Source organism: Aquila chrysaetos, chromosome W, assembly GCF_900496995.4.
Source record: "Aquila chrysaetos chrysaetos chromosome W, bAquChr1.4, whole genome shotgun sequence".
NCBI classification, from domain to species: Eukaryota; Metazoa; Chordata; class Aves; order Accipitriformes; family Accipitridae; genus Aquila; species Aquila chrysaetos.
In genome coordinates, this window is record NC_054457.1 from 2,768,739 (window position 1) to 2,786,915 (window position 18,177).

At 38.5% G+C, this 18,177-nt stretch overlaps 1 protein-coding gene across 1 annotated transcript; it reads left to right on the forward strand.

Moving 5' to 3' along the window:
- Window positions 1-681: 681 nt before the first annotated feature.
- Window positions 682-17,791, forward strand: LOC121232735 (transmembrane protein 161B-like; the record flags this gene model as incomplete). Its single annotated transcript, XM_041121139.1, has 6 exons — window positions 682-761; window positions 5,752-5,892; window positions 7,953-8,066; window positions 10,196-10,370; window positions 12,597-12,693; window positions 13,916-17,791. Coding segments are annotated over 6 exons (885 nt in total), but the record flags the coding sequence as incomplete, so codon positions are not given.
- Between the last annotated feature and the right edge of the window lie 386 nt (window positions 17,792-18,177).

Genomic DNA, 18,177 nt, shown 5'->3' on the forward strand with positions numbered 1-18,177 from the left:
CCATGGGCTGCAGGGGGACAGCCTGCCTCACCATGGTCTTCACCACGGGCTGCAGGGGAATCTCTGCTCCAGTGCCTGGAGCACCTCCTCCCCCTCCTTCTTCACTGACCTTGGTGTCTGCAGGGTTGTTTCTCTTACATGTTCTCACTCCTCTCTCCGGCTGCAGTTTCTTGTGCAGCAACTATTTTTCCCCTTCTTAAATATGTTATTACAGAGGCGCTACCACTGTTGCTGATTGGCTCAGCTTTGGCCAGCGGCGGGTCCGTCTTGGAGCCGGCTGGCATTGGCTCTATTGGACATAGGGGAAGCTTCTAGCAACTTCTCATAGAAGCCACCCCTGTAGCCCCCCCCCCCCCCCCCCCCCCCCCCCACTACCAAAACCTTGCCACGCAAACCCAATACACTCCTCTACTGAAAAAAAGTTACTTACCTTCTTAAAAATGAATGTTTTATTTATGTTCATGAAATGTACAAATATCAGAGATGTTTTCAAAGACTGTTTGTGTTAATGACTGAGTTTTATTGCATTGTAGCATACTAATTATAATGCACGACAGAGCTATGCTAGAAATAATTTTTCAGTAATAATAATGCTAGACAGAATTTGTTTGAAATATTTCCTGTTACCTAGCATTTTCTTTCAAAAACCAGATTTTATATTTGTACTGTGATAAAATACATATAATTTATGTCTTTGCAGGATTCTCAAATTTTTCAGAAAGTGCTATGCAGTTTCTTGAAAAGCAGGGTTTGGAATCCCGGTAAGTTTCTGGAAATACATTGGTCTTCATTATGTTGCATTTATAACTGAACCACTTAGATTTTCTTAGCAAGCATTTGTCTTGCATGCTTTGCTCTTATACACACTTATAATCTCTATATTAACGTGAAGAGGTGGATTAATGAAAATAATCCATCAATATTTACAAAGTAACTTAAGTTGCATTTGTGTATTCCCTTTTTATTCCAAAATTATTCCAGTCCATAAAATACAGTTAAAACCTTAAAAGTCTTTCTTATGTTAATTCTTAAACAGTCCCTTCAGCTTTGAAAAGATTGCTTAAAACAGGAGATAAGTATTTTTGCAGTTCCTGTGGTATGCAGGAGGACGAGAGTGCAAAAGCTACAGATGGAGCCTGCAATAAAGTTGGAATTAGGAGTAAATTTTGGCTTTCAGTCATGTTTTCAGGCCATAATAGTATTTTCCTCTTAGGCAAATACATCTGCTTGCTACAGTACATCCAAGTTTTGTATAGACTGACAAAGGAACGTTCCATAGCTTATGATGTTACTTATTTATACAATCACTGTCAGAGACAGCCTCTGTATATTGTAAACAGAATTCTGTTACAATCCTTGCCTTAAACACATGATCTAAAATGCTTGTATGGGGTATATCATCACTGTGGGAATACAAATTTGAATTTCTTGTTTGGAAATTCTCAAGTATTGTATAAGAATTATAGATTTGCTCACATTACGGCTGCTGCATTTGCTTCAGGCTCTGTGCTTTGGAATAGGGAGGAAGCTGGGCTGCCCCCGTCTCCATGGGTTAGTCCCACCCTCTGTATGGTGACTGAGCCTAGCTCTCGGATATGTATTTTCCTAATTGGGAAACTGGGTATACTTCAGACAGTATATGTTTATAATCGTAAATTGAGGCCTATTGGCTTTTGCGTAGGCACCCATACACTGATTGTATGGGTGCCTACAAGGCCTTGTATCACGGATCCTGATTTAGGAGTTTTAGAATCACTTAAAGAATCACTGTCAAAGGTATTAGCAAAAGTGATTTTAACATGAATTTGTAAACGTGTGACTTAACAGAGTTCGATGGCAAGGTTCACTCTATTACTTACTACATGGAAGAAACATAGAAAGGAAAATTGAGTTAGAATCGATTTTAGAATGATTTACAGAGACTGGAGTTGCAAAAAGGTAAGGGAGACTCCCACTGAGTCACGAGGTTCAGAATGGACTCCCTTGCTTTCTAAACTCCTTCTCAGAGAGGAGTTTAGGTGCAGCTGGATCCAGACTTAGTCCCAGACTTGGTCAACAGTTTATGGCTAATTATATGTGCACAATCAATCCTTTATATCACTTAGTTAGGATTTCAAAGTTTAGCATGCTGTTAATCGCTTACCTTCCGTCCAGGCGTCCAGTGTTAGTTTGCTCTGAAGTTTGAACCCTAGGTTTCCCAAAACAGAGCCTCAGGCATCAAATCTTATAAAAATAAATAATTTAAGAGTGGTATGGCTGCAGGATTGGCTTGAGCTGGGTGCCTCCAGGGAGGGACTGACAGAAGGACCCGAACAAAGAAATCCCTGAGCAATTATACCCTTACAGACTATTCACCCACCCCTCATGCATTCTTCACACTCTCTTCACGAGCCTTCCACGCGGCCTTTGGTCCAATAGTGATTCTGGGCTGAGTTCTTCTGACCCCTTATTGGATTCCTTCACTGTCTCCAGACAGGCCTTTCGTTATCTTGTTGAGTTGCAGGTGCTGTTGACGGTTGTAGTCTTGAAGCCTCCTTATCTCCTGGTTTGCGCTGGCTCTGGAGGCCTTGTTTTGCTTGAGTAGGTACAAGTTCATCAAATCTAGGTGAAAGTTTACAGCTTGCGGCCTAAGGCTTCAGCAAATCTAGCTACTCATGCTAAGTAAGTAAATATCGTGGTTTAAGCCCAGCCAGCAACAAAGCACCACGAGGCCGCTCGCTCACTCCTCCCCCCCAGTGGGATGGGGAGGAGAAAATATAACAAAAGGCTCATGGGTCAACACAAGGACAGGGAGGGATCACTCACGAATTATGGTCACAGGCAAAACACAGACTCGACTTGGGGGAAAAAACCAAAATCAATTTAATTTGTTACTAATCAATCAAAACAGGATAATGAGAAGTAAAACCAAATCTTAAAACATCTTCCCCCCACCCCTCCCTCCTTCCTGGGCTCAACTCCACCTCTGATTTTCTCTACCTCCTCCCCCACAGCAGCACAGGGGGATGGGGAATGGGGGTTGCGGTCAGTTCATCACATGTTGTCTCTGCACCTCCTTCCTCCTCAGGAGGAGGACTCCTCACACTCTTCCCCGCTCCAACGTGAGTCCTTCTGTGGTGGGTTGACCCTGGCTGGGCGCCAGGTGCCCACCAAAGCCGCTCTATCACTCCCCCTTCTCAGCTGGACAGGGGGGAGAAAATATAACAAAAGGCTCGTGGGTCAAGATAAGGACAGTTTAATAAAGTGAAAGCAAAGGTCACGCGCTGTCCTGGTTTCAGCTGGGATAGAGTTAATTGTCTTCCTAGTAGCTGGTACAGTGCTATGTTTTGAGTTCAGTATGCGAAGAATGTTGATAACACTGATGTTTTCAGTTGTTGCTAAGTAATGTTTAGTCTAAAGAAGTCAAGGATTTTTCAGCTTCTGATGCCCAGCCAGCGAGAAAGCTGGAGGGGCACAAGAAGTTGGGAGGGGACACAGCCAGGGCAGCTGACCCAAAGTGGCCAACGGGGTATTCCATACCATGTGACGCCACATCTAGTCTATAAACTGGGGGGGAGTGGGGGCGGGGGATCGCCGCTCGGGGACTAGCTGGGCGTCGATCGGCGGGTGGTGAGCAATTGCACTGCGCATCATTTGTACATTCCAATCCTTTTATTATTGCTGTTGTCATTTTATTAGTGTTACCATTATCATTATTAGTTTCTTCTTTTCTGTTCTATTAAACCGTTCTTATCTCAACCCACGAGTTTTACTTCTTTTTCCCTATTTTCTCCCCCATCCCACTGGGTGGGGGGGGGGTGAGTGAGCGGCTGCGTGGTGCTTAGTTGCTGGCTGGGGTTAAACCCCGACACGTGCGAAAGCAAAGAAAAAACAAATGATGTTATTCTCTACTTCCCATCAACAGGCACTGTCTAGCCACTTCCTGGGAAGCAGGGCTTCAGTACGCGTGGTGGTTGCTCCAGAAGACAAAAATGCCCCCCTTCCGTCTCCCTTTACTTAGCTTTTATATCTGAGCTGACGTCGTAAGGTATGGAATATCTGTTTGGTTAGTTTAGGTCAGCTGTCCTGGTTATGTCCCCTCCCAAGATCTTGCTCAGCCCCAGCCTGCCGTTGAGGGGGGGCAAAAATGTTGGAGAGACAGCCTTGGTGCTGTGCCAGCGCTGCTCAGCAGTAGCCAAAACACTGGTGTGTTATCAACACCTTTCTAGCTACTGATGCAGAGCACAGCTCTATGAGGGCTGCTATGGGGAGTATTAACTCCATCTCAGCCAGACCCAATACACCTTCCCACGGGTTGCAGTTCTTCATGAACTAATCCAGCATGGGTCCCTTCCACAGAGTGCAGTCCTTTGGGAACAGACTGCTCCAGCATGGGCTTTTCCATGGAGTCACGGCCATCTTCGGGGGCATCCACCTGCTCCAGCGGGGGCTCCTCCACGGGCTGCATGTGGATATCTGCTCCACTGTTAACCTCCATGGGGACAGCCTGCTGTCTCACCACGGGCTGCAGGGGAATCACCTCTTCCAGCACACCTCTTCCCCCTCCTTCTGCACTGACCTTGGTATCTGCATAGGTGTTTCTCTCACATTCCACTCCCCTCCTCCGCTGCAGGTTTCCCTTTTTAAATATGTTATCCCAGAGGCGCTACCACCGTTGCTGATAGGCTCGACCTTGGCCAGAGGCAGGTCCAACATGGAGCCAGGGAAGCTTCTAGCAGCTTCTCACAGGAGCCACCCCTGCAGCCCCCTCCCCTGCTACCAAAACCCCGCCACACAAACCCAATACAGTAAAGCTAAGCAAACAGCATGCTAAATCACACAACATTATAACTCGAAAAGTGATTCATTCTATTTAAAACTTACTTATTTAAGCTAAACGACTAATATCTCTTAACAATGAGAGGCATCCCTGCTCAAGGGGAGAGTTGCCTGGTGTGCAGTCCAGTTACTGTCCAGGGAGAACTCAAATTGGGCTCATCCAACTATCTGTTGCTGGTAGAAGATCTCGTTGCTTCAAGGAGCAACCTTGAGAGGTGTTCCTGCTCAAGGGGAGATCACCGCCATGCAGCCATGCTGCCTAGCAGGGAGAGCTCAAAGAAGGCTCACTTAGGCTGTCATATTTTATTTGTGAGGAACAGAAGTTTCAAATATATACTTAGAATAACGTGTCATTTATAGATATGGATATTTAATGAGAAATAAACCCTTCAACTGAATCTTATGTGTTTCTTAACCTTTCTTCGCTCTGTTTTTCATAAACTATTCTGAATTTACTAATTTCTGTATTCATTTTTCTGTTTGTGTCCATTTCCTTTTAAACATTCACAGTGCTTTGGCTGTTTACAGCAGTGATTGAGTTGATGATGGTGTCTCTTGGTAGTTTGAATGGCATAACTTAAAAATAAAAATAAAAATTTGCCTTTGACCAGTTAAACTTGCAATGTATCTGTTCTTCTATTAAAAGTATAATCATCAAATTCATTCCACTAGCTATTTTTATTGCATAACTTGTTAATCACAATATAAAATTATTCTGTTTTGATTTTTTTTTTCTCTGCTAACAAATTTAACATCTTGTAGGAAGTAGCTTAGGTTTTGGTTTTCTTATATTGAAGAGCTTTTTATTCTTTTCAGTAAATAAATATGTGACTTGCTTGTTTTTTATTTTAATTTGATTAAATGTTAGATACTGTTGATTTGAAAGTAGTTTCTGATCCCCCCCCAATGCTTATTTTCTTTCTTTTCTTTTAGGGGTCCTGTGTCTAAACTAACCTTCAAATTGTTCCTGGCTGTTCTGTGTTCACTTATTGGTGCTTTTTTGACATTCCCTGGCTTGCGACTGGCTCAAATGCATCTGGATGCTCTGAATTTAGCAACAGAAAAAATAACACAGTAAGAGAAAATATATACACATAGGTATATGCTACTTAGTCATAAATATCAGTTTAATGACTGAAAATAAACAAAGCAAATTATTCCAATAAGAAGGTAGTGACTAAGACTTCTGTTGCTGCCTGCTTTTCATATCTCCAGCAGACTTGTGACCTGACTCTTTGTGTTCAACCTGCCCTCTGCCGATCTATTACATTCTTTGCCTCAAAAGTGGAGTATGAGTTAAAGAAGCATTCCTTTTCTTTCCTTGTGTGAGAGATCCATCATGAATGTTTCTACTTCCTGTTTCCTTTCCCCCATATCTTTTTGGAAAGTCAAATAACTGTCTGGAAGAAGAGGTGCAGCCACAGACTTTTTTTTTTTTATAGATGGGCCTTTGTTAATAAGATTAGGTTAAGATACAAAGAAAAAACAGAAATTGAAGAAATAGCTTCAGAAAGGCAGTCAATTTGAAACACATTAAAAGGGAATCTAAAACTCAGTGAAAACTTCTGTTAATAAATATTGAATTTAGAGTAACATATGGGAAGTGCATTCAATTATTAAAGCTTTTATGGCTTTAAAATGAAAAGTAAATTAAAATTGTCCTTTTCAGTATTTCAGTATTTCTTACATTATGATGACCTAGAATATATAATAAGGCTCAGAGGTTAGTACCACTTTAAAGGAATATTTTCATTTTCAGCTGGTTTTGAGTTTGGAAGTAAAATGTTCTCTTATATTTAACTATTTCTCTTCATCATTCTCTGGTTGAGGGAACAACTCCAAATGTCTTTCATAGATCATAACCTCTGAATATTTCATGCATGTTAATAACAAATTCTGCAGTATAGGCCATTGTGATCATTTAGTCTGGCCACTTTCATAAGAACCATTAGATTTTCTGATATGTAAAAGTGTATTTTTTTCAAAAAAATGCCCCGTTTAAAAAATTAAACTATGTTTAAAAGTGGATCCTTTACTCTTGGTAAGTTGTTAACTAATTACTTTGTATTAGACTTGCACTCTCAATGTAGTTGAATGCATCCAATTGCATCTGCAAGCTATTGACTTTTATTGTATCTGCTATTAAGTTTCAGTCTATGTGTAGACTGTGATCAAGTCACCTCTTAAACTCCTGAGTTTTTAATTTTTATGGTTTTCAATATTTTAAAATTTCATGTGCCTTTTCTGTAACTATCCTCTAATTTTCCAACATCTATCTTGATCTGTGGACATGAGAACTTAGGCAGAAATATAAAATCTCTGAAACAGGACTTCATTAATCAAGAACTAAGAGGGTAATTAATAACCACTAGTATGGGGTTATGAAAAAAATAAATCTTGTCTAACTTGATGTTTAGGGGATTTTAGAACTGATTATTAAAGATAACATTGTGCAGCACCAAGCAAATTCTTTTTAAAGGTCTACCAATACTTTGACTATTAAACTGGAACATTATAAAAATGACATTAAATGGATTAAAACTTGGTCAGATATCAATGTAGTTAGGTAATGCAATTATAAGCAAAGAATCATTGCTGAGTGATTGTTTCTAATGGGCTCTGAAAAGATCAGTATTTGCCCTTAGTGGTGTGTTTTTGTCAATGAGTAGATCATTTGAGTGCATTTTTAATAAAGCAAAAAAAAATCACTAATATAGCAGCATATTTTCCATAATTATCCATCTAAGATACTCACCCTCTAGATTAAAACAGTAATGGCTGCCGCAGTTTGGTATTATGCCATTGTATGGAAATTTTTAACAACTGTCTTTTACTATAGTGTGGTATAATGCATGTAGTTCCTTTGGTTAGTTTGTTCGAATATCTAAAAAATTTTATTTATTCCAAAGAGCACTTTTTAAAAACCACAACCAGTATGATTTCACAGTATGTAATATTACTGTTTTGTTGAGAATTAAGTCATACTTATAAAAAAAGGGAAGTAATTCTCTTATTTACCTTTCCTCCCCTATTTTAAAATTTGTATTACTCTTCTGTAATCTCTACCACCAGTTTCAAAAGTATGGTAACTGTATTTAATAACCCACTCCCTTTTTTTTTTTTTCCTCTTCCAGAACATTGCTACATATAAACTTCTTGGCTCCTTTACTTATGGTTCTACTGTGGGTAAAACCAATCACTAAGGACTACATTATGAACCCACCTTTGGGCAAAGAGAGCGTACCTTTGTAAGATTCCCTTTAAAAATTCTTTCTGGGGTATTGAGGATAAAAACCTTAAGTCTAAGTAGTGCCCTGTAAAAGTCATAGCAACATGGAAAAATTAAAATTGTGGCTGTGACTAGCATCTATCATGAAAGGTATCATAGAAGTTCCAACTGAGCTGTAAAGGGCTTCTGTTGTTTAGGAAGAATGAGAATTAGTTGCAGAGTGTTGAATCCGATGAAGAATGGTAAGGCAGTGGTTCCCAGAGAGCTGCTATCTTCTGGCATCTCTGTGTCAGAGTTCTGCATTGTTCTTCCTAGGGACAGAATACCACATCATTGTCAGCTTCTAATACCTTACATCTTACTTATTGGTATAAGAGAGAAGTGATTTCACTGAAGACAATTGAGATGATACATTGGTATGAGAACTGACCTAAGGTTCTTAGTACTATGATGAGACTTGTTTTAAAATCTATGTGTAGATGAAGTGCATATGAAATTTGATAGCTAAAATATTTAGAAGCATAAAAAGGGAAAGAATTTTCAGGAAGAACTGTATCTGAAATCAATATTGTATGAGTAGCATAGATGATTGTCATTGTCACTTTATTAACAGATAATTCAAAATAGTATTCAAATAGAGTTGAAACTGATATGATTTGCTGTCACTTTTATTGCTTTCTAGATCCAGAAAAAAAAATAGTTGTGCTGTAACAATGTATCTAAGGCAGTTTACGGTGCTATCTAGAACTATATATCTCAAAATTTGGAATTATCTGAAAGAGCCTGCTTTTTAGTGTCCTGTCTTCATTACTCAGAATTCAAGCATTTAAGAGTTGTTCTTCTTTGCAGACAAACATGTACTAATTTGGACCTAATGTTGTAGTAGGGCTACTAAGAAGTAGCAGTGTGGTGGGTTGAGCTTGGCTAGCCACCAGGTGCCCACCAAGCCACTCTATCGCTCCCCCCCTCAACTAGACGGGGAGAAAAATATGATGAAAGGCTCATGGGTCAAGATAAGGACAGGGAGATCACTCAGCAATTACTGTCATACGCAAAACAGACTCGACTCGGGGAAATTAATTTAATTTATTACCAGTCCAATCAGAGTAGGGTAATGAGAAATAAGAACAAATCTTAAAACGCCTTCCCCCCACCCCTCCCTTCTTCCTGGGCTCAACTTCACTCCCGAATTCTCTACCTCCTCCCCCAGAGCGGCGCAAGGGGACAGGGACTGAGGGTTGCGGTCAGTTCATAACGCTTTCTCTGCCAGTTCTTCCACCTCACACTCTTCGCCTGCTCCAGCATGGGGTTCCACCCACAGGAGACAATCCTTCACGACCTTCTCCAACGTGGGTCCTTCCCATGGGCTGCAGTTCTTCACAAACTGCTCCAGCGTGGATCCCCCATGGGGCCACAGGTCCTACCAGAAACCTGCTCCTGCGTGGTCTCCTCTCCACAGGGTCACAGGTCCTGCCAAGAGCCTGCTCCAGCATGTGCTCTCCACGGAGTCACAGCTTTCTTCAGGGCATCCACCTGCTCTGACGTGGGGTCCTCCATGGGCTGCAGGGTGGATAGCTGCTCCACCATGCACCTCCATGGGCTGCAAGGGGACAACCTGTATCACCATGGTCTTCACCACGGGCTGCAGGGGAATCTCTGCTCCAGTGCCTGGAGCATCTCCTCCCCTTCCTTCTTCACTGACCTTCGTATCTGCAGAGTTGTTTCTCTCACATAGTCTCACTCCTCTCTTCTGGCTGCTGTCGTGCAGCATTTTTTCCCCTTCTTAAATATGTTATCACAGAGGCGCTACCACCGTCGCTGATTGGCTCAGCTTTGGCCAGCGGCAGATCCGTCTTGGAGCCAGTTGGAACTGGCTGTGTCCGACATGGGGGCAGCTTCTGGCACCTTCTCACAGAAGCCACTCCTGTACCCCCCCACTACCAAAACCTTGCCATGTAAACCCAATACAAGCAGTAAAGGGGACGGGGGGGAGAAGTGAATATTACTTGCACATGAACTCCATAACTGTGGATTGCATGTAACTATTTTTAACAATATGCTTAAAGATTTCTTTACAGATGATACAAACAAATAACTTTGTAGCGGTAGGTGACCTTTAGAAAACAACATTACTCTTTTTATCCACAGAATGTCAGAAGATACATTTGACACCATGCGGTTGTGGATTATAATCCTTTTGTGTGCTTTACGGTTGGCTATGATGCGCAGTCACTTACAGGCCTATCTGAATTTAGCCCAAAAATGCATGGATCAGATGAAAAAGGAAGCCGGCAGAATAAGTACAATTGATTTACAAAAAATGGTAAGTATAATGGCACTAAAGTTACATATATTTGGGTGCTCTGTCTGTGCAAATTTTTTTCATGGAAAAACATAAATGTCTGGTTTGTTGTCTTCCTTGGCACCAGAACTGAGATTTGAATGAAAGCTTCCTAAACTATATCCTTTATAAAAATAGCACCATTACAGCAAAATTCTGCAACCCAAAATATGCAAAGATGCATCATCCATATTATTCAGATGCTTTGTCTTAAGTTGTTCCTCCGTTGTTCTAAGAGATCCCATCATGAAGTATTCTTTACAAATATCTTGGCAAGCCTTATATTTATCTTGATGAGTGTTTCTGTACAGCATGAATTGAACCTGGGGAGCGTATAGGGTAAGTGGTGATTTCTTAGCTACAGCATAGAAAAAAAAGTCAGATTTAGATAGAAGGGCAAAATATTGTTACCTAACCCCAACTGTAATTTTTAAATGGGGGCAAAATTTAAGATAGGAAGGTTATATTTTGGGATAAAATAAGACATGTTTAGTTCTGTAAGACCAGTCTCAAATGCAGTAGCCTAGATATAAAACCATCTGCCCATCTTTTTACTGTGGCAAGTGATAAAAGGGAAAGGTTTCCTTGAGGGTTTGTTTTTTTTAAGAAAAGTAATAAAAAAAGTCAACAAACAGAGGAAATAGATAGAAATTTGTAAGCTTGATATAGAGTGGTGTTATGTGTTTCCTGCAAAATGAACTTATTTCTAGTGTTGCATGATAGTGCTGCCTGATAATCTTACTGAGTCAAGGTGTATTCCAGAAGGAATATTGAAGTATGCCATAGGACAAAGCTTCCTCTCTTTTTAGATCATCACTACTATAATCTTGTCTTTGTTATTTCAAATATGTAGTTACAAACCAAGTGACTGGCATTGGACTTCAGAAAAAAGGTTAGGAAATACAACTAGCAACAAGTGTTTATGACAGAACTGTTCTAGTTGTTGTGAATGCATAATTTTAGTTTTGGGAGCTTTCATCTTATTGATAAAATAATAATGCCTTCTGTATGTGGTGTTTCCTAAATCTGTTTATCCAGTACTTTGAATATCTTCTCTTTAAGAAGCCCAGGGCCACTAAATATAGTCCTATCTGGTTTTACTAGCCATGCCTGCTTTCTTTTCTTCTGGTGCTTTTGCCAGTAAAGTCTTTCCTATCTGTCTTCCTACAATGATCATTACTTTTTTTTTTATTTGCTCTTTTCATTATATGCCATCAGTTATCTTAAAATATTTTGTCTCATGCTTTTTCTTCTGTCAATGTTTTACTGCTTTTTTTCTCATGTTAGTTTTTTTGATGCTTGATCATCTCAAAGCCCTTTGAGGTTTTAAAGCTATTTCCAAAAATGTCAGGGCTGCCTTCATCTTTTTTTGCCACCCTGTATTCTGTTCTTTTCTAAAATCCAGTTAACTTTATTTTACTGCTTGCTTGCTATTGATTTTATGACTTTTTTTCCTTCTTCATTTGATCTAGCCTTTTAGGTCAACAGTTTATGTAAAATATGTAATGTAACAATCTTGAGAAAGCTGGAACAGATTGGGAGCGGGGGGAGGGATAAATCTGAGTGGTTTTCAATGAACCATATTGTGTACCTGAAATAAAGATCATTTAAATGCTTTGTTATTGATGAACTGCTAATGAAAATTCCTCTTGTCATTGTTTTTAAAGCACTGGTGTTTTCCATTTGGAGATCTTACAAATATCTCACTTTGAAAAGGGACTGCAATATTAACCAAAGTTTCATTTACTTTTGATCAGGCTTTGGACTGTTTCTACAGTCACAGTACTTTATTTTCAAAATGGGATTTAGTTTGTAAATCACTTGGGATAATTATATATTTAGCTTTGAGATGGCTTACAAAGTTCTAGTGTTTTCAAATATGAATATTTGAATTATAGCATTCAGTTTGCGTAAGCAAAATTAATCTTGTTTGTGTTAACAGAACCGCTACTTTTAATTATTTTCTTTCAGTAATTCCTCTCAGGATTGTAAGTGTCCTGAAACTAGAATTCATTATAGGGATCACTTCTTCATTAGGTCTTTTGAAGACAATATTTCACGTACCAAAACATGCTATAAAACTTTTAAAATAGCTTTTTTGCATAAGAACTGGGGTTTTTTATTAATTGCTTGTTTTTCCTAAGCATATACATAAAGGTTTGCTTTGATCACCCAGAACTCATGAATTACTCTTTTCTGTTTTCCCAGGTGGCTCGGGTATTCTATTATCTTTGTGTAATTGCACTGCAGTATGTTGCACCATTGGTAATGGTCCTTCACACAACTCTGCTTTTGAAAACACTAGGTAGGCAAAATTTGATGAACAAAACTGTGTTCTATTCTATATAGGGCATTTATATTTGCAGTCTACTAAAGAAAATTAGAATCTAGTCCAACCCTCCTGCTCAAGCAGAGTCAGCTATGGCAGGTTGTCCAGGACCGTGTCCAGTCGGGTTTTGAGTATCTCCAAGGGGGGAGAATCCACAACCTCTCTGGGTAACCTGTTCCAGTGTTTGACTACCCCTACAGTAAAAAAGTGTTTTCTTGTGTTCAGATGGAATTTCCTGTGTTTTAATTTGTGCCCATTGCCTTTTGTCCTGTCAGTGGGCAGTACTGAGAAGAGCCTGGCTCCCTCTTCTTCATTCCCTCCCATCAGGTATTTATATGGAGTAATAAGATCCCCCCTGAGCCTTCTCTTCTCCAGGCTGAACAGTCCCAGCTCTCTCAACCTCTCCTCATATGAAAGATACTCCAGTTCCTTCATCATCTTTTTGGCCTTGCACTGGACTCTCTCCAGTATGTCCATGTACTGGGGAACTCAGAACTAGACACAGGAGTCCAGGTGTGGCCTCACCAGTGCTGAGTACAGAGGAAGGCTCACCTCCCTTGACCTGCTGGCAAACAGCTGATAAACAGTTTTTAAGCTGTGCTCTTCTCTTGCTGCTTTTGACATCTTTCAACAATGAGCTGTATAAAGCATTGTTGATTTAACTTTATGAATATCTGTTAATTTTTTTTTTCAGTATTTCAAACTTCAGTGGACTTTTTGAACAGAAATTGTAAGATGTGGAGTTTATTTCATTATTGGGAGATCTGATGTCCCTGGGTTTTTTTCTTTCTTTTGAGGGATGTCTTTCACAGCCTACCATGCAGTGGCAGCATTCATTTTGCCAAATGTGAACAGAAAGAAATAGGCATTATTAGTCTGTGATTCATTCCATCCTAAAATAGAAATCTACATCTGGTGAGATGAATCACACCCAGCACTGACAGGGTCCCAAGGCAACTGATTCACATGTAAAAGTTAGGGTGTCAAAAGGTAAGGTGAATCCTACCCTGATAGCTTACTAGTATTATCAGGAAGCCATGTGGATGGACACAATTAGCATTTACTAATTTATAAGTAAAATTTTGCAATTTTTTTTGTTTGACAAATATATATAAGATGATCTATAGAGTTCCTAGAAATAACAGAACTTAAAATCTAATTCTACAAATATCTTATGTGTTACTCTGTTTTTTAACAGGTAATTATTCTTGGGGCATCTACCCAGAATCTAATTCTGACACTGCAGTAGAAAACAATCCGCTTCCCAGTTCACTTTATTCTGAGTCTCCATCTGTCGATGGAAAGATGAAAGTAACTGTAGTGCAAATAACAATGGCTTTGGGAAGCCTAAAGAATATTTTCACTCCTCTCCTATTCCGAGGACTCTTGTCTTTCCTCACCTGGTGGATTGCTGCTTGCCTCTTTTCCACAAGCCTCTTTGGGCTTTTCTATCACCAGTACCTGACTGTGGCATAAATCGATCAACTGACAAAGCAAGTATGAGGTCAAATTCTAGATACAAGCCCAAGTACCCAAGAGGAGATGAAGAAAAAACTATATATGAAGAAAAAACATATCAGCATTTATTCTTAAACACTTATTCTGTTTTCTCAGGGTGAATATTCTTATAATTTTTAAAATCGCAACTGGATTTGTTACTTTTTGTTACTGAAATGGTAGGTAACTAATTGAATTATGTTACTGGGATTGACTGACAGGGATATATGTGTATCTAGTAATTTCAAGATCCCTTTTGAAATGAAAAATTTTTTTTTGACAGTTCACTTGAAAGGGCTATTTGGTTTTGGTGCCTCTATAAAGGTACTTACCTATATTAAAAAAGCTGTTAATCTTGATGTTTCTGCTCTGTCAGATCATCATCTTTTGCCAGTCTAATCTGTGTTAAATTGGCCATATAGTAATAACTAATAACTTTTGACTTCAGAAATAGATTTTCTGTATAATAAAGCAGATATAGTAAGGAGGAGCAAAGCATTAACTTTATAAGTTTTGTTTAGTTGGAAGGATAGATCCTAAGTATAAAAACATTGTTAAGCAAACTAAAATGTCAATTTTTCATGATTCATGTAATCAGAAAACAGGAATGGGAATTTATATGCAGTAGCTTTTTTTAAAAGTTAATATTACATTGTAAAGAGCGTTCTCAGTGTTTAACTAATATCAGCTATTTTTACGTTATTGGTTTTTTACTCTTGAATTTCTGTAAAGCTTTGGCATATAATAAGCATTTATAAATGGAAAAGCTTAACAAATATTTAATCCATTGCAAACTACCATATGGGAAAGCAAACTGTCAGTGAATGCAGAAAATTAAAGATTTAAGCTGGTGATAAACTGTCTTGCTACATTGAATGTTTTTAAAGTTATTAGTTTATTAAGTTGCACTTACTGATACAAGGAATATACACCAGCTTGTACCTTCTGCATGCATTTGGGATATCTGAGAATACTTTGCATGATTCTAGCAGTTTCATTGCAGTATAGTATTTCAGTGCTACTGGTACTGTAAGCTTTGTTTTTTTCACACCACCTTTTTGTAACTAATGGTGACAGACGCTCAACTGTGTGAATTGGCCTAAAGAATATTTGACTTCATAGATTCAGATCTTGAAACATTCCTAGGAAATGTCATTCAGACCAATAGAATGTCAAAATATGACAGGTCCAGCAATACTGGACCCGCTTTCTGTTAGTTTGAGATATGTGATTAGTAATGGAATTAATAAGGCCAGCTTTTAAGTTATAGTTAGATTTCCATGGTTAATGTTTCATACAGGAAAATAATAAAAGATAGAGCAGTTTCTTGTGAACTTGGCCCAAGAAGCTCATTAGATAGATGTAACCTGTTATTGCAATCTGAAGGATAGAAATGAACTTAGATACTGGAGAAAGCTTCAAAATAATGCTAAGTGACAGAGTTTCTGTTGCCATAGATGTTTATTTTGAAAGTTCATAACTGAAAGTGAGCTATAGTTATATAAAATTTAATTCAGCAAAGGTAATTGATTCTGTGTGTGGTTGAGCTTCACAGAGCTTTTGATAAGTAGTACACTGTCTTCTTCTTCAGAGGTCACACATCAAGATCAACACTTCTGGCTATTGCTGCTTCATTGTTTCACAGAACTGAACAGTTGACCTTCTGGTCAGCAGTTTGATCTGAGTGGGAAATGATCTTTCTTTGGATTAATTTAATCCTTACATGAGTCCAGGAGGCTTATTTAAAAACTAAAATATAGCAGTAAATATCTTTGAAATGTGTGGTGACACAGGAACTAGAGAGAGCATATTGCTATAGTGGTGAGCAATGCTTTTTACAACTACCTGATATACTAAAAAGTGACTTGTAAAGAAAAATAGCAGGCTTCATAGTCCTGACTTCCACGTATATTATGTAAGCTTCAAAGAAGTATCTGCTCACTTGTTCCTTTAAAGCAGCAGCTGGCAAATGCTTTTTTTTTCTTGAAGAGCTTTATCAGCACTAGGAAAAAAAAGTAGCTCACAGAAATAGAAAAGCAGGTAAAACCTGACTGAGAGGTTACTAGTTTTTATTCAGAATTCTTAAGTATTTGTCTTGCTTTTTCCTCACTACTTAATTTCTGAGAATTTTTAGAAGAAAAAATGCCTTTGACAAAGAATCAACATTTCTGTCTGTCTGTCTGTCTCCATTTCACCCTCCTTTTCTCACTCTAGCAATGGGACTTGTTATCCTGATGTTTTTTTCCTATCCACAGCTTTTTCCCTAAGTTAAGAACTAATGTGTTTAGAATTGACCCAGCTAAATTAGTTCAGGCTTGGGGTTTTGGGGTTTGGTTTTTTTTCATTGTTTTGGTTTAAATCCATTTGTCTGTGAAGGATTAGTTCCTTTAAATAGATTAAATAACTTTGAATTGCAGCTGAAATACAATTGTTATTGGTTGTTTAAGCACTGCACTTTTATTATAGAAGTCTCTTTAGACAAAACATTAGGATAGTGATAAATCCAAGTATTCCAGCACAATTCAGGGAAGTCAAAATATAACACTTTGGCTATTTCTGAGCTTAGAGAAGTTGATTAGGAAAAGGAGAAGGGATTGTAACAAGTCTATTCTACTTTGCAGGCAATATTCTCAGGCAGAACTTGTCCTCTTTTGATACCTTACCAAGCTTTAGGATTTCCTAGGTGTTGAAGGGGCTCTGGTAATTTCAGCTGCAGTTTTTTTCTCTTTCTGACTTCTCTTGCATAAGAATCAACAGGTAAAGTATCAAGAAAAACAGGTAGTATCAGTGCAAGAGAACATCCTTGTACAGAAGGCCATGCTTTAAAAAATTCATTTCTATGGCAGTTGTTCTTCAGCTTCTTTTAGTCACAAATACTGGAAGACGTGAGCAGAGATGCATGTTTTCCCAGATTATAAAGTCAAACTCACCTATGAACAAAAATGCCATCAAAATACATCAATATTGCAATTAGCTAGCATAACTTCAGTGTATATGTAATATGGTTAGTTAGTACAGAAATTCCAACTAACCTCAAAGGAACAATTTAAAGTTTTGCACTTTGTCACAGTAACTACAGCTAACTGGTAATAGACGTCTTGGATTTAATGCATAGAAAACATAAAAGTATTGAATCCTGAAACCTATTATTTAAGTCTCATAGAAATGTTGGAAGGCTCTACAAGATAGGCCTTATAACTATTTATTCTCCAAGGCCCCTGTTTTCCGTTTGAACATTAACTTGTTTTTCCTGACAAGTTTTTGAACAGTTTTGAAATGCTGTCCTTCATGTTTTGGCATATGATGCAATTTGTGTGTTTATTTGTTATCCAGAAAAACTCTAAATTTAACCCACACTTAATTTTGTCCCTACAAAGTTACTAGAATGTTTTGCCTAAGATTGAAGAATTAAGCGCACAGTGAAAATAAAAAATGTTGAATGAAAATAAGGCCCCAAAAATTGTGTGTTCTGTTGGGGAAATCTTTCTATTATGGCTGAGTAAAATCTTAATAGCAGAAGGCAACAGCAGGTTGCTTGTATCCTAAATCAAATATTGAAGGTGAATGTTTATCATAATGAGTAAGCCTCTTATTTTCAGCATCTGCAGCCTAAATCTTAAATTCCAAATGATAAATTAAGCGCAATATTTTGACCTTACTGATATTTACTCTAAAGAGCATATAGGCAACAAGTATTGTAGCTAAATGCTAGATCTTGTTAAGCAAGCTGATATAGTCAGTCTATACTTCGGAGTGACATTTGAGCAACTTTTACTTTAGACAGATCTGCCATGCTTTGTGGCTTTGGCAATGCATGTACTGAAATTGATGGCATATCTAATCTTCATTCCTGATACTAGACTGAAAACAATCTGGGAGGTGGGGGAGTGAATGTGATTCACAGACTCAGGAACAAAAGTGATGAGTTGAGGTTTGTTCTGTGTAATCTGGGATAAGTGGGAC